General features: G+C 46.0%; 1 protein-coding gene across 2 annotated transcripts in view; it reads right to left on the bottom strand.

Annotated features, from left to right (window-relative positions):
- Positions 1–22,164, bottom strand: part of LOC110511603 (tRNA (guanine(10)-N(2))-methyltransferase TRMT11) — a 31,244-nt gene that overhangs the window by 5,436 nt on the left and 3,644 nt on the right. For both annotated transcript variants that reach the window (XM_021592456.3, XM_090227337.1), the window contains exons 9-12: positions 21,572–21,736; positions 21,303–21,384; positions 20,974–21,108; positions 8,924–9,044 (exon numbers count right to left, since the gene is read on the bottom strand). In XM_021592456.3, coding sequence (XP_021448131.3) covers positions 8,924–9,044; positions 20,974–21,108; positions 21,303–21,384; positions 21,572–21,736 — 503 coding nt within the window. The remainder of the gene's footprint in view (positions 1–8,923; positions 9,045–20,973; positions 21,109–21,302; positions 21,385–21,571; positions 21,737–22,164) is intronic.

The following is a 22,164-nucleotide window of genomic DNA, read 5'->3' as shown; positions in this document are numbered from 1 at the left end:
CTGGCTTAAGCAGGGGGACACGTCTGGCACTGCAGGATTTGAGTCCCTGGCGGCGTAGTGTGTTACTGATGGTAGGCTTTGTTACTTTGGTCCCAGCTCTCTGCAGGTCATTCACTAGGTCCCCCCGTGTGGTTCTGGGATTTTTGCTTGTGATCATTTTGACCCCACGGGGTGAGATCTTGCGTGGAGCCCCAGATCGAGGGAGATTATCAGTTTGAGGTTGTGGACAGGTGTCTTTTATACTGATAAGTTCAAACAGGTGCCATTAATACAGGTAACGAGTGGAGGACAGAGGAGCCTCTTAAAGAAGAAGTTACAGGTCTGTGAGAGCCAGAAATCTTGCTTGTTTGTTGGTGACCAAATACTTATTTTCCACCATAATTTGCAAATAAATTCATAAAAAATCCTACAATGTGATTGTGTACCTATGATGAGAATTACAGGCCTCTCTCATCTTTTTAAGTGGGAGAACTTGCACAATTGGTGGCTGACTAAATACTTTTTGTCCCCACTGTATATAGCTCTACGGACAGTTCCTTGGACTTTATGGTATAGTTTCTGCTCTGGCATACACTGTCAACTGCGCGGCATTTTATGAACAGGTTTTTCTTTCTAAATCATGTATAAATAATAGAATTGACCACAGGTGGACTCAAGTTGTAGTGACATCAACGATGATCAAAGTAAATTGGATGCACCTGGGCTCAATTTGGAGTGTTTTAGCAAAGGGATGGATACACCTACTCAAAATATTTGTACTATTTTCTACATTGTAGAATAATAGTAAAGACATCAAAACTAGGAAATAACACATATGGAATCATAGAGTAACCCCCCCCAAAAAAGTGTTAAACAAATAAAAGTATATTTCAAATTGAAATGATTAAAAGTAGCTTGCCTTGATAGCTTTGCACAATCTTGGCACTCTCAACCAGCTTCAACTGGAATGCTTTTCCAACAATCTTGAAGGAGTTCCCACATATATTGAGCACTTGTTGGCTGCTTTTCCTTCACTTTGCAGTCCAACTCATCCCAAACCAGGTCGGGTGATTGTCGAGGACAGGTCATCTGATGCAGCTCTCCATCACTCTGCTTCTTGGTCAAATAGCCCTTACACAGCCTGGAGGTGTGTTGGGTCATTGTTCTGTTGAAAAACAAATGATAGTCCGACGAAGCACAAACCAGATGGGATGGAGTATCGCTGCAGAATGCTGTGGTAGCCATGCTGGTTAAGTGTGCCATGAATTCTAAATAAATCACTGACAGTGTCACTAGCAGAGCACACCCATACCATCACACCTTCACGGTGGGAACCACACATGCGGAGATCATACTCAGTTCACCTACTCAGCATCTCACAAAGACACAGCAGTTGGAACCAAAAATCTGAAATTTGGACTCATCAGACCAAAAGTACAGATTTTCACCGGTCTAATGTCCATTGCTCGTGTTTCTTGGCCCAAGCAAGTATCTTCTTCTTGTTAGTGTCCTTTAATAGTGGTTTATTTTCAGCAAATCAATTCACACAGTCTCCTCTGAACAGTTGATGTTGAGATGTGTCTGTTACTTGAACGCTGTGAAGCATTTATTTGGGCTGCAATTTCTGAGGCTGGTAACCCTAAGGAACGGATCCTCCACAGCAGAGTAACTCTGGGTCTTCCTTTCCTGTGGCGGTCCTCATGAGAGCCAGTTTCATCATAGCGCTTGATGGTTTTTGCGACTGCACTTGAAGAAACTTTCAAAGTTCTTCAAATGTTATGGATTGACTGACCTTCATGCCTTAGTAATGATGGACTCTCGTAATGATGGACACTCGTTTCTCTTTGCTTATTTGAGCTGTTAATTCACTTAATTCAAATGCATTCCAGGTGACTTACCTCATGCTTGTTGAGAGAATGCCAAGAGTGTGCAAAGCTGTCATCAAGTCAAAGTGTGGCTACTTTGAAGAATAGAATAGCTCATATATATATATATATATATAGATAGATATAGATTTGTTTAACACTTTTTTGGTTACTACATGATTCCATATGTGTCATTTCAGAGTTTTGATGTCTTCACTAGTATTCTACAATGTAGAAAATAGTAAAATAAAGAAAAACCCTTGAATGAGTAGGTGTGTCCAAACTTTATACTGGTACTGTATGTAAATGAGATATTTCTGTAGACAATTGAGAGAAAGAAAAAAAAATCGATGTAATCCATTTTGAATTCAGGCTGTAACAACAAAATATGGAATAAGTCAAGGGGTATGAATACTTTAACGGAACTGTATCTATATATAGTAGCATGCTATGAGATATGTTCCAGGTTTGGGGCGCTGGGAGTCAGAGGCAGATTCTAGAGTGTGTGTGTGTGTATGCGGTGATTCGCGCAGGGCTTTCCTTTATGGGAACAATTTGGTGTTTTGAAGTGAAGAGGTTGTCAAATCCAAAGATGGATTATTTTCCATAAAATGTGTGATTAAGTCATTTAAGTGCTGTATATAAAAAAAGCCAAACATAGCCAGATGCTGAGGTTTACTGCAGACCTCGAGAGAAGCACCATCGACATCCCCCTTAACTGTAACTGTTGTATTGCACGTGAACGTTTAAAGAACACACACAGACTCAAACTCATAGTAAACATTAAAAAAAGAAACGTCCTCTCACATGTCAACTGCATTTATTTTCAGCAAACTTAACATGTGTAAATTTTGTATGAACATAAGATTCAACAACTGAGACATAAACTGAACAAGTTCCACAGACATGTGACTAACAGAAATTGAATGTGTCCCTGAACAAAGGGGGGATCAAAATCAAAAGTAACAGTCAGTATCTGGTGTGGCCACCAGTTGCATTAAGTACTTCAGTGCATGTCCTCCTCAAGGCACCTGCAAGTTCCCTGACATTTCTGGGGGGAATGGCCCTAGCCCTCACCCTCCGATCCAACAGGTCCCCGACGTGCTCAATGGGATTGAGATCAGGGCTCTTTGCTGGCCATTGCAGAACACTGACATTCCTGTCTTGCAGGAAATCACGCACAGAACGAGCAGTATGGCATTGTCATGCTGGAGGGTCATGTCAGGATGAGCCTGCAGGAAGGGTACCACATGAGGGAGGAGGATGTCTTCCCTGTAACGCACAGTGTTGAGATTGCCTGCAATGACAACAAGCTCAGTCCGATGATGCTGTGACACACCGCCCCAGACCACGTCGGCCCCTCCACCTCCAAATTGATCCCGCTCCAGAGTACAAGCATCGGTGTAACGCCCATTCCTTCAACGATAAACGCAAATCTGACCATTGCCCCATGTAAGACAAAACTACGACTCTTGCCAGTCCTGTCTGGTCCAGCAACGGTGGGTTTGTGCCCATAGGCGAAAATGTTGCCGGTGATGTCTGGTGAGGACCTGTCTTACAACAGGCTTACAAGCCCTCAGTCTAGCCTCTCTCAGCCTACTGCGGACAGTCTGAGCACTGATGGAGGGATTGTGCGCTCCTGGTGTAACTCGGGAAGTTGTTGCATCCTGTTCCTGTCCCGCAGGTGTGATGTTCGGATTTATCGATCCTGTGTAGGTGTTGTTACACGTGGTCTGCCACTGTGAGGACGATCAGCTGTCCATCCTGTCTCCCTGTAGCGATGTCTTAGGTGTCTCACAGTACGGACATTGTAATTTATTGCCCTGGCCACATCTGCAGTCCTCATGCCTCCTTGCAGCATGCCTAAGGCACGTTCACGCAGGTGAGCATGGACCCTGGGCATCTTTCTTTTGTTTTTTCCAGAGTCAGTAGAAAGGCCTCTTTAGTGTCCTAAGTTTTCAAAACTGTGACCTTAATTGCCTACCGTCTGTAAGCTGTTAGAGTCTTAAAGACCGTTTCACAGGTGCATGTTCATTAACTTCTTTGGGACTGGGGGGCAGTATTGAGTAGCTTGGATAAAAAGGTACCCAGAGTAAACTGCCTGCTACTCAGGCGCAAAAGCTAGAATATGCATATAATAGTAGATTTGGAAACACTCTGAAGTTTCTAAAACTGTTTGAATGATGTCTGTGAGTATAACAGAACTCATATGGCAGGCAAAAACCGGAGAAAAAAATCCAACCAGGAAGTGGGAAATCTTTAGGTTTGTAGTTTTTCAAGTCATTGCCTATCAAATATAATGTCTATGGGGTCATATTGCACTTCCTAAGGCTTCCACTATATGTCAACAGTTTTTAGAACCTTGTTTCAGGCTTCTACTGTGGAGGAGGAGAGAATGAGAGCTGTTTGAGCCAGAGGTCTGGCAGAGTGCCATGAGCTGATCACGCGTGCGCACCCGTGAGAGGTAGCTGCGTTCCATTGCATTTTTAAAGACAAAGGAATTCTCCGGGTTGGAACATTATTGAAGATTTATGATAAAGACATCCTAAAGATTTATTCTATACGTCGTTTGACATGTTTCTACGAAATATTATTTAACTTTTTTGACGTTTCGTCTGAACAAGTGATCGCGCATTATGCATTTGGATTACTTGGTTAAAAGCGCGAACAAAAAGGAGGTATTTGGACATAAATGATGGACTTTATCGATCAAAACAAACATTTATTGTGGAACTGGGATTCCTTGGAGTGCATTCCGATCAAGATCATCAAAGGTAAGTGAATATTTATAACGCTATTTCTGACACCTCTCCTTCTTCGGACCATGGCTGGATGTTTTTCTGTGACTAGCGCTGACCTTACATAATCGCAAGGTGTGCTTTCGCCGTAAAGCTTTTTTGAAATCTGACACAGCAGTTGCATTAAGGAAAAGTGTATCTATATTTCCATTCATAACACTGGTATCTTTTATCAATGTTTATTAACTGTTTATTAGCTAACTGCCAGCCCCTGCTAAATGCTTGCTTGGTAACCCGGTCTGCTAACTGCTAGCTCGTTTAGCCGCGGCCTACTAACTGTTAACATCGGCCTGCGAACTGTCTGAATCGCCGTGCCCCCAATCAGCCCGACCACTTACTGGACCCACTGGACTGGACGCATGCCTCTTTCTAATATCAATATGCCTCGTCCATTACTGTCCTGGTTAGTGATTACTGTCTTATTTTACTGTAGAGCCTCTAGCCCTGCTCAATATGCCTTAACCAACCATGTTGTTCCACCTCCTACATATCCGATGACATCACCTGGTTTAAACGTCTCTAGAGACTATATCTCTCTCATCATTACGCAATGCCTAGGTTCACCTCCAATGTACTCACATCCTACCTTACCTTTGTCTGTACACTATGCCTTGAATCTATGCTATCGTGCCCATAAACCTGCTGCTTTAACTCTCTGTTCCGAATGTGCTAGACGGAAACAGTTCGTATAGCATTTAGCCGTAACCTTATCCTACTTCTCCTCTGTTCCGCTGGTGATGTAGAGGTTAATCCAGGTCCTGCAGTGCCTAGCTCCACTCCCACTCCCCAGGTGCTCTCATTTGTTGACTTCTGTAACTGTAAAAGCCTTGGTTTCATGCATGTTAACATAAGAAGCCTTCTCCCTAAGTTTGTTTTACTCACTGCTTTAGCACACTGCCAACCCGGACGTTTTAGCCGTGTCTGAATCCTGGCTTAGGAAAACAACCAAAAACCCTGAAATCTCCATCGCTAACTATAACATTTTCCGCCAAGATAGAACTGCCAAAGGGGGCAGAGTTGCATTCTGCTGCAAAGATAGTATGACAGCCTGCAGAGTTCAATCGAGGTCTGTGCCCAAACAGTTGGAGCTTCTACTTTTAAAAATCCACCTTTCCAGAAATAAGTCTCTTACTGTTGCCGCTTGTTAGACCCCCCTCAGCTGTGCCCTGGACACCATATTTGAATTGATTGCCCATCATCAATCTTCAGAGTTCATACTGCTAGGTGACCTAAACTGGGATATGTTTAGCCCCCCAGCCGTCCTACAATCTAAACTAGATGCCCTCAATCTCACACAAATTATCAAGGAACCTACCAGGTACAACCCTAAATCCATAAACATGAGCACCCTCATAGCTAGCATCCCGACCAACTTTCCCTCTAAATACAACTCTGATGTCTTCAACCAGGATCTCAGCGATCACTGCCTCATTGCATGCATCCGTGATGGGCCAGCGATCAAACAACCACCACTCATCACTGTCAAACGCTCCCTAAAACACATCAGCGAGCAGGCCTTTCTAATCGATCTGGCCCTAGTATCCTGGAAGGACATTGACCTCATCCCGTCAGTAGATGATGCCTGGCTATTCTTTATAAGTGCCTTCCTCTTAAATAAGCATTCCCCATTCAAAAAATGTATAACTAAGAACAGATGTAGCCCTTGGTTCACTCCAGACTTAACTGCCCTTGACCAGCACAAAAACATCCTGTGGCGTTCTGCATTAGCATCGAATATCCCCCGCCGTATCCAACTTTTCAGGGAAGTCAGGAACCAAAAATCCTCAGTCAGTTAGGAAAGCTAAGGCTAGCTTTTTCAAACAGAAATTTGCATCCTGTAGCACCAATTTCAAAATGTTTTGGGACACTAAAGTCCTTGGAGAATAAGAGCACCTCCTCCCAGCTGCCCACAGGCTAGGAAGCACTGTCACCCCCGATAAATCTACGATAATCGAGAATTTCAATAAGCATTTTTCTATGGCTGGCCATGCTTTCCACCTGGCTACCCCTACCCCGGCCAACAGCTCTGCACCCCCCGCAGCAACTTGACAAAGCACCCCCCCCCCCCCCTCTCCTTCACTCAAATCAAGATAGCTGATGTTCTGAAAGAGCTGCAAAATCTGGATTCCTGTAAATCGGCTGGGCTAGACAATCTGGACCCTCTCTTCCTAAAATTATCAGCCGAAATTGTTGCAACCCCTATTACTAGCCTATTAAACCTCTCTTTCGTATCGTCTGAGATCCCTAAAGATTGGAAAGCTGCCCCAGTCATCCCCCTCTTTAAAGGGGGAGATACTCTAGACCCAAACTGTTACAGACCTATATCCATCCTGCCCTGCCTTTCTAAAGTCTTCGAAAGCCAAGTTAACAAACAGATCACCGACCATTTCGAATCCCACCGTACCTTCTCCACTATGCAATCTGGTTTCCGAGCTGGTCAAGGGTGCACCTCAGCCACGCTCAAGGTCCCAAATGATATCATAACAGCCATAGATAAAAGAGTACTGTGCAGCAGTCCTCATCGACCTGGCCGAGGCTTTCAACTCTGTCAATCACCTCATTCTTATCGGCAGACTCAATAGCCTTGGTTTTTCAAATGACTGCCTCGTCTAGTTCACTAACTACTTCTCAGATAGAGTTCAGTGTGTCAAATCGGAGGGCCTGTTGTCCGGACCTCTGGCAGTCTCTATGGGGGTGCCACAGGGTTCAATTCTCGGGCTCTTGCCGGTGTTGATTCTCTGATCCACCTCTACGCAGACGACACCATTCTGTATACATCTGGCCCTTTCTTGGACACTGTGTTAACAAACCTCCAAACGAGCTTCAATGCCATACAACACTCCTTCCACTCCTGCCATACAACACACTCCTTCAACCAATTGTTGCCCGCACCTGCCTGCCTGCCCAGCATCACTACTCTGGACGGTTCTAACTTAGAATATGTGGACAACTACAAATACCTAGGTGTCTGGTTCGACTGTAAACTCTCCATCCAAACTCACATTAAGCATCTCCAATCCAAATCACTCATGCTGCCAAACAGATCCTCGTAAAACTGACTATCCTACCGATCCTTGACTTCAGTGAAGTCATTTATAAAATAGCCTCCAACACTCTACTCAGCAAACTGGATGTAGTCTATCACAGTGCCATCTGTTTTGTCACCAAAGCCCCATATACTACCCACCACTGCGACCTGTATGCTCTCGTTGGCTGGCCCTCGCTACATATTCGTCGCCAAACCCACTGGCTCCAGGTCATCTGTAAGTCTTTGCTAGGTAAAGCCCCACCTTATCTCAGCTCACTGATCACCATATTAACATCCACCCATAGCACGCGCTCCAGCAGGTATATCTCACTGGTCATCCCCAAAGCCAACACTTCCTATGGACGCCTTTCCTTCCAGTTCTCTGTTGCCAATGACTGGAACGAATTGCAATAATTACTGAAACTGGAGACGTATATCTCCCTCACTAATTTAAACATCAGCTGTCAGAGCAGCTTATCGATCACTGTACACAGCCCATCTGTGAATAGCACACCCAACTACCTCATCCCCATACTGTTATTTGTTGTTGCTCTTTTGCAGCCCAGTATCTCTACTTGCACATCATCATCTGCACATCTATCACTCCAGTGTTAATGTTAAAAAGTAATTATTTTGCCACTATTTATTGCCTTACCTCCCTAACCTTACTACATTTGCAGACACTGTATATAGATTTTTCTATTGTGTTATTGACTGTACGTTTGTTCATCCCATGTGTAACCCTGTGTTGCTGTTTTGTCACACTGCTTTGCTTAATCTTGGCCAGGTCGCAGTTGTAAATGAGAACTTGTTCTCAACTGGCCTACCTGGTTAAATAAAGGTGAAATGAATAAAATAAAAGTGGTTCATTGAACAAGCATGGGAAACTGTGTTTAAACCCTACAAATTATCTTTTTAAGATGGGGTCCTGAAAAAGGGAGTTTATGTGCATGCTCGTACATACAAACACAGCACAAACATATTCAGTGGCACGGGTACTTTACTCTTTAGATACATGTAATTCATAGTAAGCGCAACACGAGAACCTACAATTATATGGTGTTGCAATCATATTCGCAAAGGGATACATCTACCTTTTCGAAATGGGTGACGTTCCACTCAAATGCATACCCACGCTCGTAACAGCACAGTCAGATGCACACACACAGGGTAGTACAAAAGGAAAAGCACACACACACACGGATGGGCAGAGAGACAGACATATACAGATGGAAGCCCAGACAGACACCCACCTCTGGTTCCTTGATCTTCTCCATGGTGATGAGACGTCTGGAGGTGTGGCTGGAAAGGGTCTGTTCACAGTTACTGACCAGTCTGAGACAGGCATTCAGGGGCACCATCTCTTCACAGTACCTACAAACACAGACACACTCTACTGGTGAATCATTATGGTTGAGTACATTTTTAAACAGCTGTTCCTGTACTGTAGCATGAACCAACAAGTCTAAAGGGTTGATGGGTCCAAAATATCATCCAAACCACAATATCTGCATCTCACCATACACTCACCTGCAGAGTAGACCAGCCTTAGCCTCCATGTAATCCCCTCAAAATGACATTACATCCAGGCCAGGTCAGCTCTCTCTCCGTTAAACTCAACCCAGATCAGCTCTCTCCTCCCTCCCTCTCGCTTACTCTCTCTCTATCCTCTTTCCTGCTCCCAACTCCAGAACATTTCTCTCTCAGCTCCAGGCCTTTACTGACCATGTCATGGATCTGACTGAAGTGGACAAAAGCCACTGTGAAAAAGGTGAACTAGATTAGATTTAAGATATCGGGAAAAACATAGTCTTGTCAGGAGTGCTGTGTGTGTGTGTGTGTGTCAAAAATGTTATAAATTGATTTGCATTTTAATGCAAGTGCCAGCTTCTGATCCTAACCACAGATCCTAAACACTAGATATAATCTCACAAAATGTGGAACCACCTGTGTCCTTGGTTCTCCCGTTTGACGTCAATACTATTCATAATAATAATGTGATTAATAGATGCTATTGATTGCAAGTGCCTGTAGAATACAGGCCTCTAGTGTGTGTGTGTTTGTCAGCACTGTGACCAAAGCAAGGCATTCCTTCTACCTGCCAATCACATCTTATTACTGGGTAGCTGGACCTTCCACATGGGCCGTTTGGATGGTAGACTAACACACTGCACTATACCTTAGTGAACACTTTATGCGCAGTAGAACACAGCAATTGTTTGGTTTAGTTCATTTTTATGCACTAGACAGGGCGAAGGACGTAAGTTACTATGAATAGTATTGACGTCAAACTGGAGAACCAAGGACACTTGTGGTTCCTAATTTTGTGAGACTCTCGCTAGTGTTTACAGAACAACTGGTTCTGAGAGATTAGGATCAGGAGCTGCAGTTGTAACAGTAAGCAACTAACTAAATGGATGACTGCAGTGTAGCCGTTATTATGAGTACAGGTAGATTACGAGAGAGTGTTTGTTTGCATATGTAGCACTTTCTCCTACCAGCACCACACTGACACTGGGCCAGATTTTCACCCTACTGTTTGTCTCCTGGGTTGCCATGGCCACTGTGGAATACTCTCTAATGTATTGTGGATGGTGCGTGTGTGCATGTGCGCGCGAGCTTCGGTGAGCCCCCTGAACAAGGCGGGCGTTAATTCTTCCTGCCAATCACCTCTTATTACTGGGTAGCTGGATCTGCCACATTGGCCGTTTCATTTAAAGATGGGTGGGGCTGGGCCTTTCACTTTCAATACAGCTTTTTCCATCCTCAGACAAAGAGAGTTGAAACCTCTGTGCAGATGCTTATAAGCAGCACAGGAGGCTGCTGAGGGGAGAACGGCTCATAATAATGCCCGGAATGCAGTGAATGGAATGGCATCAAATACATCAAATCAAAATGCATGTCACATGCGCCGAAAACAACAGGTATAGGTAGACCTTACAGTGAAGTGTTTACTTACAAGCCCTTAGCCAATGCAGTATATAAAAAAAAATATAAAAAATACCCCCCCAAAAATAAGAATAAGAAATAAAAGTAACAAATAATTAAAGAGCAGCAGTGAAATAACAATAGCGAGGCTATACACAGGGGGCACCGGCACAGAATCAATGGAAACCATGCGTTTGATGCATTTGATATGATTCAAAAAATTCCGCTCCAGCCATTACTACGAGCCTGTCCTCCCCAATTAAGGTGCCACCAACCTCATGTGATAGGCAGGCAGACTAGGGGTCAGGTTAGAGGCCATTTAAGCCCAGTAGGCTGAGGTGCAGTAGACTAGCCCATATCTTCTTCCTTTATTTCCAGGTCAGGGCTCTATACTGATTATTTTTTTTTTTTTGACAAGGGGCAAGTGTGCTCCTAAGTTCAAAAATGTAGGAGCACACAAAAAATTTTAGGAGCACAATGAAATATATTTGACGTAACAAGCCGTTTTCTTTGTAGCAATGGTGACGGTCATGAATCTGTACTATTCCATTCATGTATATTTAGGCGCATATGCAAGTAAAACGGTTGCACTGTACAGCCCTAATGGTATACTGAAGGTCAGAGACACGGGCATTAAGCACAAGGATCTGTCTCTCAGTAAGGCAGCAGCAGGAGTGTTGTAGACAAAAGGAAGTTGATAACCCGGTAAAACCAACCATGGGGATTCAAAACCCATCAGCTTCCTGTTAGCTTTGCACTCTGCTTCATTAGCGCTGTCTGGCTTATGACTTTAATCCATAGAGAATGATAGACACCTCTAGTGACCAAAAGGCTATTTTAGCATGGGCAGCGCCATTGAGGGCTTCCACCATGCTTCGGCCATTTTAAAGTAGTCAACTCGGTGGCGATTCCTATGGGTTGTAGCCTCCATGGCGCTGCCCATGCTGTCACAGATGCCATAATAGCACAGATATAAAGATGAGTCCTCTATCTATCTCTATGCTTTAGCCTCAGAGATAATGGGTCTGGTCCCTGCCAAGGCGCTGCGGCAGAGGAAATGGTAACAGACCCCACCGCGACTGGAAAAGTTTTGAGCTAGTTCAAACTTAAACACAGCATCAGAGGGGGGAGAAAGGGGGGAGTTAATTGAAACACTGAAAGGCAGCTGAGGCACGGGGCAAGGCAGTGCTCGTCATGACGACGGCGGAAATGTTTTAATTGGCTGGCTTGGGGGACCTCATCACTCAGGCCTGTGACCAGTGTTAGGGGACCCCGTATTGGCCTGCGTCTGGTCCGACCTCGGCCCAACACAACAATAACACAACATAGCAAATATTTTTTTCCTACAGCAGCTGCACTGCAACCCCCCTGTGACACCAGTGTTTACAAACAAGCATGTTGCTACACAGTCCTGTCCCCTTGGACCATTTAGTCACCCTGTTCTATGTCAAAGGTCCACTGCAGTAACAGTCATTGGTGATTGGCGACATCTAGTGGTGTAGTATATCTCGCTCTCTCAGGACAGACTTCAGACCACCTAAATCTAACCAGCTTAGACATCTACTATTAATGTTTCAACAGTGTTGAATTGATCAGGACCTGGAGACAGGCTGTGTTTGGTCAGTGTCAGCCAATCAGCATGTCTGGCCTCATGGGTTTATTTTGGCACTCTGCCCTGAATGATACAGGGTCAGGAACTGCTAGGGGCTACACACCCGGAGTGAGGAGCAGAGCAGAGCACAGGCACACACAGAGGCACAGAGTCAGTCAGACAGAGGCACACAGACACAAACACAAACATACACACTCTCTCTCTCAACCACCACTGCTAAGGGCTGTAGCCCTCTCTCCCTTTCCTTGTCTTATCCAGTCAGTGTGGGGAACTCCAGTTTGTGTGTCACAGACAGTCAGGGGGAACTGCTGGAGGTGAGTGTGAGGTGTTATAGAAACATCACAGGGCTGTGGTGCATGGTCTGGTCTCATCTTACTGATGCTCAGACCCTGCCCTGTAATCAGTGGCCAGGAGTCCCAGGGCCCAGGATCCTGTCCACACAGTAAACCAGCTGTATGGAACAATACACCCAATATACCTCAGGACACCCGCACACTGACCAGAACACCACTAACCCCAGGCCTAAAGACTTTATGGGACAGAGAATGAGATGTGCTGATGGGAATAAACACCTGGTCCTGACAGAGAATGATGCTTATGAGGGGAAGAGGTGCAGGGAGAAAAGCCTGTATCTAAACTAGAATGCTTCGTTAAGCAGATCTAGTACAGTAGCAACACTTCATCAGGGTGAAGGCTAAATCACCAGTGTGACTGTTGCCCTCTAGTGTATTTTTATTATTATTTTAATGTCACCTTTATTTAACCAGGTAGGCCAGTTGAGAACAAGATCTCATTTACAACTGTGACCTGGCCAAGATAAAGCAAAGCAGTGCGACAAAAACAGCAACACAGAGTTACACATAAACAAACATACAGTCAATAACACAATATAAATATATGTACAGTGTGTGCAGATGTAGAAGAGTAGGGAGGTAAGGCAATAAATAGGCCATTGTGATAGAGAGATAGATGTGCGGACTAGAGGTCGACCGATTATGATTTTTCTACGCAGATACCGATACCGATTATTGGAGGACCAGAAACGCCGATACCGATTAATCGGCCGATTAAAAAATATATATATATTTGTAATATTGACAATTACAACAATACTGAATTAACACTTATTTTAACTTAATATAATACATCAATAAAATAAATTTTGCCTCAAGTAGATAATGAAACATGTTGAAATAATGTAAAAACAAAGTGTTGGAGAAGAACGTAAAAGTGCAATATGTGCTGTGTAAGAAAGCTAACGTTTCAGTTCCTTGCTCAGAACATGAGAACATATGAAAGCTGTATGAAAGCTGGTGGTTCCTTTTAACATGAGTCTTCAATATTCCCAGGTGTATTACCTGTTTTAGGTTGTAGTTATTATAGAACTATTTCCCTCTATACCATTTGGATTTCATTAACCTTTGACTATTAGATGTTCTTATAGGCACTTTAGTATTGGCTTCTCCCTGGGCTCGAACCAGCAACACAACGGCAACAGCCACCACATTGAAGCAGCGTTACCCATGCAGAGCAAGAGAAACAACCACCCCAAGGCTCAGAGCAAGTGAAGTTTGAAAGCTATTAGCGCGCGCTAACTGGCCAGCCATTTCACTTCGGTCACACCAGCCTCATCTCGGGAGTTGATAGGTTTGAAGTCATAAACAGCACAATGCACAATGGCTGAGGTGCACCCATGTCCAGCTCGGAAACCAGATTGCATAGTGGAGAAGGTACGGTGGGATTCGAAATGGTCGGTGATCTGTTTGTTAACTTGGCTTTCGAAGATTTTAGAAAGGCAGGGCAGGATGGATATAGGTCTAACAGTTTGTGTCTAGAGTGTCTCCCACTTTGAAGGGGGATGAATGCGGCAGCTTTCTAATCTTAGGGGATCTCAGACGATACGAAAGAGAGGTTGAATAGGCTAGTAATAAGTAATAGGGGTTGCAACAATTTTGGCGGATAATTTTAGAAATAGAGGGTCCAGATTGTCTAGTCCAGCTGATTTGTAGGGATCCAGATTTTGCCACTCTTTCAGAACATCAGCTGTCTGGATTTGGGTGAAAGAGAAGCGGGGGGGGGGGACAGCCAGGTGGAAAGCATGGCCAGCAGTAGATTTTTTTTTATTGAAATGATCGATTATCGTAGATTTATTGGTGGTGACAATATTTCCTATCCTCAGAGCAGTGGGCAGCTGGGAGGAGGTGCTCTTATTTTCCATGGACTTTACAGTGTCCCAAAACTTTTGGGAATTAGTGCTACAGGATGCAAATTTCTGTTTGAAAAAGCTAGCCTTAGCTTTCCTAACTGAATGTGTCATGTATTGTCATGTTGTGTCTTGTTTCTGTCCTTTCTCTTCACCCTGTCTCCCTCTGCTGGTCGTATTAGGTTACCTTTTCTCCCCCTCTTTCCCCCAGCTGTTCCTTGTCTTCTCTAACTACCTCGTTCACCCCTTTTCCCACCTGTTCCCTTTTTCCCTCTGATTAGGTCTCTATATCTCTCTCTGTTCCTGCTCCTGTCTTTGTCGGATTCTCGTTTGTGTATCACATGCCAGAACCAGACTATCGTCGTGTTTGCTTTACCTTGTCCTGTCGGAATCTGCCTGTCCATCTGAGCCTACGTGTGTTTCGTTATTAAAGGAACTCTGTTTATGTTAAACCGCTTTTGGGTCCTCACTCACCGCATGACAGAAGAATCCGACCAAGAATGGACCCAGCGACTTCGGATCCTCTCCACTCTGCCGTCGAGAACCAGGGAGCGATGCTAGGCAGACACGAGCAGGAATTGTCTGCTGCTCGACATGCCGTTGAGACCCTGGCCGCCCAAGTCTCCAACCTCACAGAACAGGTTCACCATCTCCGCCTCAATCCACCGGCCACTTCCAGGGCTTTCGAATCTCCGGAGCCCAGAATCAATAACCCGCCGTGTTACTCTGGGGAGCCCACTGAATGCCGCTCGTTCCTCACCCAGTGTGATATTGTGTTTTCTCTCCAGCCCAACACTTACTCCAGGAGCACAGCTCGTATCGCCTACGTCATATCTCTCCTTACTGGACGGGCTCGTGAGTGGGGCACGGCAATCTGGGAGGCAAGGGCTGAGTGTACTAACCAGTATCAGGACTTTAAGGAGGAGATGATACGGGTTTTTGATCGTTCTGTTTTTGGGGAGGAAGCTTCCAGGGTCCTGTCTTCCCTATGTCAAGGTAATCGATCCATAACAGACTACTCTATTGAGTTTCGCACTCTTGCTGCCTCCAGTGGCTGGAACGAGCCGGCTTTGCTCGCTCGTTTTCTGGAGGGTCTCCGCGCAGAGGTAAAGGATGAGATTCTCTCCCGGGAGGTTCCTTCCAGCGTGGATTCCTTGATTGAACTCGCTATTCGCATTGAGCGACGGGTTGATCTTCGTCACCGAGCTCGTGGAAAGGAGCTCGCGTTCTCCGTTGCCCCCCTCTCCGCATCACTACCATCTTCCTCTGCCGGCTCGGGTGCTGAGCCTATGCAGCTGGGAGGTATCCGCATCTCGACTAAAGAGAGGGAAAGGAGAATCACCAACCGCCTCTGTCTCTATTGCGGTTCCGCTGGTCATTTTGTCACTTCATGTCCAGTAAAAGCCAGAGCTCATCAGTAAGCGGAGGGCTACTGGTGAGCGCTACTACTCCTGTCTCTCCTTCAAGATCCTGCACTACCTTGTCGGTCCATCTACGCTGGACCGGTTCGTCAGCTTCCTGCAGTGCTTTGATAGACTCTGGGGCGGAGGGCTGTTTTATGGACGAGACCTGGGCTCGGGAACATGACATTCCTCTCAGACAGTTAAGGGAGCCCACGACCTTGTTCGCCTTGGATGGTAGTCCTCTCCCCAGGATTCAGCGTGAGACGCTACCTTTAACCCTCACTGTCTCTGGTAATCATAGCGAAACCATTTCTTTTTTAATTTTTCGTTCACCTTTTACACCTGTTGTTTTGGGCCATCCCTGGCTAGTTTGTCATAATCCTTCTATTAATTGGTCTAGTAATTCTATCCTCTCCTGGAACGTCTCTTGTCATGTGAAATGTTTAATGTCTGCTATCCCTCCTGTTTCCTCTGTCTCTTCTTCACAGGAGGAGCCTGGTGATTTGACAGGGGTGCCGGAGGAATATCACGATCTGCGCACGGTGTTCAGTCGGTCCAGGGCCACCTCTCTTCCCCCACACCGGTCGTATGATTGTAGTATTGATCTCCTTCCGGGAACCACTCCCCCCCGGGGTAGACTATACTCTCTGTCGGCTCCCGAACGTAAGGCTCTCGAAGATTATTTGTCTGTAGCTCTTGCCGCCGGTACCATAGTCCCCTCCTCCTCTCCCGCCGGAGCGGGGTTTTTTTTTGTTAAGAAGAAGGACGGGTCCCTGCGCCCCTGCATAGATTATCGAGGGCTGAATGACATAACAGTGAAGAATCGTTATCCGCTTCCTCTTATGTCTTCAGCCTTCGAGATCCTGCAGGGAGCCAGGTTTTTCACTAAGTTGGACCTTCGTAACGCTTACCATCTCGTGCGCATCAGGGAGGGGGACGAGTGGAAGACGGCGTTTAACACTCCGTTAGGGCACTTTGAATACCGGGTTCTTCCTTTCGGCCTCGCTAACGCTCCAGCTGTCTTTCAGGCATTAGTCAATGATGTCCTGAGAGACATGCTGAACATCTTTGTTTTCGTTTACCTTGACGATATCCTGATTTTTTCACCGTCACTCCAGATTCATGTTCAGCACGTTCGACGTGTCCTCCAGCGCCTTTTAGAGAATTGTCTTTTTGTGAAGGCTGAGAAGTGCACTTTTCATGCCTCCTCCGTCACATTTCTCGGTTCTGTTATTTCCGCTGAAGGCATTAAGATGGATCCCGCTAAGGTCCAAGCTGTCATTGATTGGCCCGTCCCTAAGTCACGCGTCGAGCTGCAGCGCTTTCTCGGCTTTGCGAACTTCTATCGTCGTTTCATCCGTAATTTCGGTCAGGTGGCAGCTCCTCTCACAGCCCTTACTTCTGTCAAGACGTGCTTTAAGTGGTCCGTTTCCGCCCAGGGAGCTTTTGATCTCCTCAAGAATCGTTTTACATCCGCACCTATCCTTGTTACACCTGACGTCTCTAGACAGTTCGTTGTCGAGGTTGACGCGTCAGAGGTGGCGTGGGAGCCATTCTTTCTCAGCGCTCCCTCTCTGACGACAAGGTCCACCCTTGCGCGTATTTTTCTCATCGCCTGTCGCCGTCGGAACGTAACTATGATGTGGGAAACCGCGAACTGCTCGCCATCCGCTTAGCCCTAGGCGAATGGCGACAGTGGTTGGAGGGGGCGACCGTTCCTTTTGTCGTTTGGACTGACCATAGGAACCTTGAGTACATCCGTTCTGCCAAACGACTTAATGCGCGTCAGGCGCGCTGGGCGCTGTTTTTCGCTCGTTTCGAGTTCGTGATTTCTTATCGTCCGGGCTCTAAGAACACCAAGCCTGATGCTTTATCTCGTCTCTTCAGTTCTTCAGTAGCCTCCACTGACCCCGAGGGGATTCTCCCTGAGGGGCGTGTTGTCGGGTTGACTGTCTGGGGAATTGAGAGGCAGGTAAAGCAAGCACTCACTCACACTCCGTCGCCGCGCGCTTGTCCTAGGAACCTTCTTTTCGTTCCCGTTCCTACTCGTCTGGCCGTTCTTCAGTGGGCTCACTCTGCCAAGTTAGCCGGCCACCCTGGCGTTCGGGGTACGCTTGCTTCCATTCGCCAGCGTTTTTGGTGGCCCACCCGGGAGCATGACACGCGTCGTTTCGTGGCTGCTTGTTCGGTCTGCGCGCAGACTAAGTCCGGTAACTCCCCTCCTGCCGGCCGTCTCAGGCCGCTTCCCATTCCCTCTCGACCGTGGTCTCACATCGCCTTAGATTTTGTCACCGGACTGCCTTCGTCAGCGGGGAAGACTGTTATTCTTACGGTTGTCGATAGGTTCTCTAAGGCGGCTCATTTCATTCCCCTTGCTAAGCTTCCTTCTGCTAAAGAGACGGCACAAATCATCATCGAGAATGTTTTCAGAATTCATGGCCTTCCGTCAGACGTCGTTTCGGACAGAGGTCCGCAATTCACGTCTCAATTTTGGAGGGAGTTTTGCCGTTTGATTGGGGCTTCCGTCAGTCTCTCTTCCGGCTTTCACCCCCAGTCTAACGGTCAAGCAGAACGGGCCAATCAGACTATTGGTCGCATCTTACGCAGTCTTTCTTTTCGTAACCCTGCGTCTTGGTCAGAACAGCTCCCCTGGGCAGAATACGCCCACAACTCGCTTCCTTCGTCTGCGACCGGGCTATCTCCTTTTCAGAGTAGCCTCGGGTACCAGCCTCCGCTGTTCTCATCTCAGTTCGCCGAGTCCAGCGTCCCCTCCGCTCAGGCTTTTGTCCAACGTTGCGAGCGCACCTGGAAGAGGGTCAGGTCTGCACTTTGCCGTTATAGGGCGCAGACTGTGAGAGCTGCTAATAAGCGTAGAACTAAGAGTCCTAGATATTGTCGCGGTCAGAGAGTTTGGCTCTCCACTCAGAACCTTCCCCTTAAGACGGCTTCTCGCAAGTTGACCCCGCGGTTCATTGGTCCGTTCCGTATTTCTCAGATCATTAATCCTGTCGCAGTGCGACTTCTTCTTCCGCGATATCTTCGTCGCGTCCACCCGGTCTTCCATGTCTCCTGTGTTAAGCCCGTTCTTCGCGCCCCCGCTCGTCTTCCCCCCCCCCCCCCCCATCCTTGTCGAGGGCGCACCTATCTACAGGGTCCGTAAGATTTTGGACATGCGTCCTCGGGCCGTGGTCATCAGTACCTAGTGGATTGGGAGGGGTACGGTCCTGAGGAGAGGAGTTGGGTTCCCTCTCGGGACGTGCTGGACCGTTCGCTGATCGATGATTTCCTCCGTTGCCGCCAGGTTTCCTCCTCGAGTGCGCCAGGAGGCGCTCGGTGAGTGGGGGGGTACTGTCATGTATTGTCATGTTGTGTCTTGTTTCTGTCCTTTCTCTTCACCCTGTCTCCCTCTGCTGGTCTTATTAGGTTACCTTTTCTCCCCTTCTTTCCCCCAGCTGTTCCTTGTCTTCTCTAACTACCTCGTTCACCCCTTTTCCCACCTGTTCCCTTTTTCCCTCTGATTAGGTCTCTATATCTCTCTCTGTTCCTGCTCCTGTCTTTGTCGGATTCTCGTTTGTGTATCACATGCCAGAACCAGACTATCGTCGTGTTTGCTTTACCTTGTCCTGTCGGAATCTGCCTGTCCATCTGAGCCTACGTGTGTTTCGTTATTAAAGGAACTCTGTTTATGTTAAACCGCTTTTGGGTCCTCACTCACCGCATGACAGAATGAGTATATTGGTTCCTGACTTCCCTGAAAAGTTGCATATTGCAGGGGCTATTCGATGCCAATGCATAACGCCACAGGATGTTTTTGTGCTGGTCAAGGGCAGTCAAGTCTGGGGTGAACCAAGGACTATATCTGTTCTTAGTTCTACATTTTTTGAACGGGGCATGCTTATTTAAGGAAAGCACTAAGGATGGAGGAAAGCACTTTTAAAGAGCAACCAGGCATCCTCTACTGACAGGATTAAGTTAATGTCCTTCCAGGATACCCGGGCCAGGTCAATTAGAAAGGCCTGCTTGCTGAAGTGTTTTAGGGAGCGTTTCACAGTGATGAGGCGTGGTCGTTTGACCAAGGACCCATTACGCACGCAGGCAATGAGGCAATGATCGCTGAAATTCTGGTTGAAGACAGCAGAGGTGTATTTAGAGGACAAGTTGGACAGGATGATATCTAAGAGGGTGCCCATGGTTATGGATTTAGGGTTGTACCTGGTAGGTTCCTTGATAATTTGTATGAGATTGAGGGCATCTAGCTTAGATTGTAGGACAGCTGGGGTGTTAAGGGCACAGCTGGGGGCTGAAGGGGGTCTATAACAAGCGGCAACAGGGAGAGACTTGTTTCTGGAGAGGTGGATTTTTAAAAGTAGAAGCTTGAAATGTTTGGGCACAGACCTGGATAGTATAACATCCTGAAGAGTTCTATCTCTGCAGAAGATTGCAACTCCGCCCCCTTTGCAGTTCTATCTTGTCGGAAAATGTTATAGTTAGGGATGGAAATGTCAGGATTTTTGGCGGCCTTCCTAAGCCAGGATTCAGACACGGCTAGGACATCCGGGTTGGCGGAGTGTGCTAAAGCAGTGCATGAAACAAACTTAGGGAGGAGGCTTCTAATGTTAACATGCATGAATCCACGGCTTTTACGGTTACAGAAGTCAAGAAATGAGAGCGCCTGGGGAATGGGAGAGACTAGGTGCTGCAGGGCCTGGGTTAACATCTACATCACCAGAGGAACAGAAGAGGAGTAGGATAAGGTCTAACAGGGTAAAGGGAAAAAATAACAGCATTTATCAGCAGGAAAAACAGCTGACTGGTGAGGTTGACCCTGTGTGCAATAAGGTCTTATCAAATGCTGTTTGTATCTATTCGACATCACAACAGTTGATGACAGTGCTATTTGGTTTACACATAGAGAAGAGGGAGACTGTGTAGACGATACATCTGTGAGCTCAAACCCATGTAAACACCATGACGATACATTAGACTGAACAACACCAGATGTGAATATTTGACAAATTCAAACTAGAGCTTTAACAGGAAGTGCTGTATCCAGGGACCACAGATGGATATTAACCATGTACCTGTATGTAGATAACTCTGGTGCAATACTGGGGTTGTTGTGAATGGTCCCTGACAAATAAACACGTCAATACTCACTCTGGCCTGTAGATTGGTAGCCAGTAGACTAGCCGCCCCCCGATGACCAGGTGGTGAGCTGAGAAGTTTAACAGGTCAGTGAAGATGTCACTCAGGTGGTAGGCCATGGAAACGGAGACATGGCTGTCTCCAACACTGGATGAAAGATAAAGAGTCAGTTACTGCAGTGAAGATGCCTTTACACAATTTAACATCATCTGAGAGGACTTTATATATCTCTAGTGTATCTATTGCTTGCTTGCAAGTTTTATAGGCCGTTTTTTTCAAAACTGAGCAAATATACAAAGCACTATAAACAACACAGACTCAAGAGGAAGATGAAGACGTACTAGTCTTCAGATGGCTTCACACTGTTTACACTGTCCTTCTGAGAGCCTGTTCTCCTGGTTGACTCCCGAATCCCATAGGGGGCTGAGAATTAAAAACACAAAAATGAAAGACAAGAAATTTGAACAGATTTAAATCTGAACAAATCACAAAGAATGTGGACTTCAACAGACTAAGATGTTTTACTCGTGCATGGCTGTACAGGAGACATTACAGGATGCAGGACCCTACATGAGAAGAGAACACACAGAGCTCTAGGATAAGAACGTACGGTCAGTGATGATGGCGTCAAAGAGCACTCCGTCCCTCCAGATAGGCTTGGAGGCGTCAGACACAAGGACGTCCACATACAGCTTCTCTGAGCCGTACTGACGCAGGTTGGCTCTGATGTTCTCATCTGGACCCCTCCACTTCTGGTTCTTACGACTCGCTTTGCCTGAAAAATAAACCAAAATAATATTATACAGCAATGCACTGGGTTGTAATTAGGGCCGGGACGATACCAGTATCGCGCTACTCCTTAGTATCGTGGCAAGGAAACAAAACACAAAGTGGATTTACTTCTTTAGGAAAACAGCCCTAATGTTGAAAACATTATATTGTCATCCAGATTCATATTTATTTATTTTCCAAGCTATAGCACACAATATTTTACATGCACACAGGTGTAAAAGGACCAGTAGAGTTTGATCTACTTCTTGATTTCTTTGCCATGTAAAAAATAGAGATTGTGGTTATCGTCCCGGTCCTAGTTGTAATCATATCACATATCAAGTGTTAGGCCTATAGGACAATACAATTGGATTTTTGAGTTTATATGAGCACAGGAAAATGTGAAGTATTTAAAAATATGATAGAAAGAGC

The sequence above is a fragment of the Oncorhynchus mykiss genome, chromosome 3 (assembly GCF_057628025.1).
Source record: "Oncorhynchus mykiss isolate SJ-2025 chromosome 3, ASM5762802v1, whole genome shotgun sequence".
Taxonomy (NCBI): Eukaryota; Metazoa; Chordata; class Actinopteri; order Salmoniformes; family Salmonidae; genus Oncorhynchus; species Oncorhynchus mykiss.
Note: the sequence above shows the minus strand (reverse complement) of the source record. Positions and strands in the feature narration are given on the sequence as shown.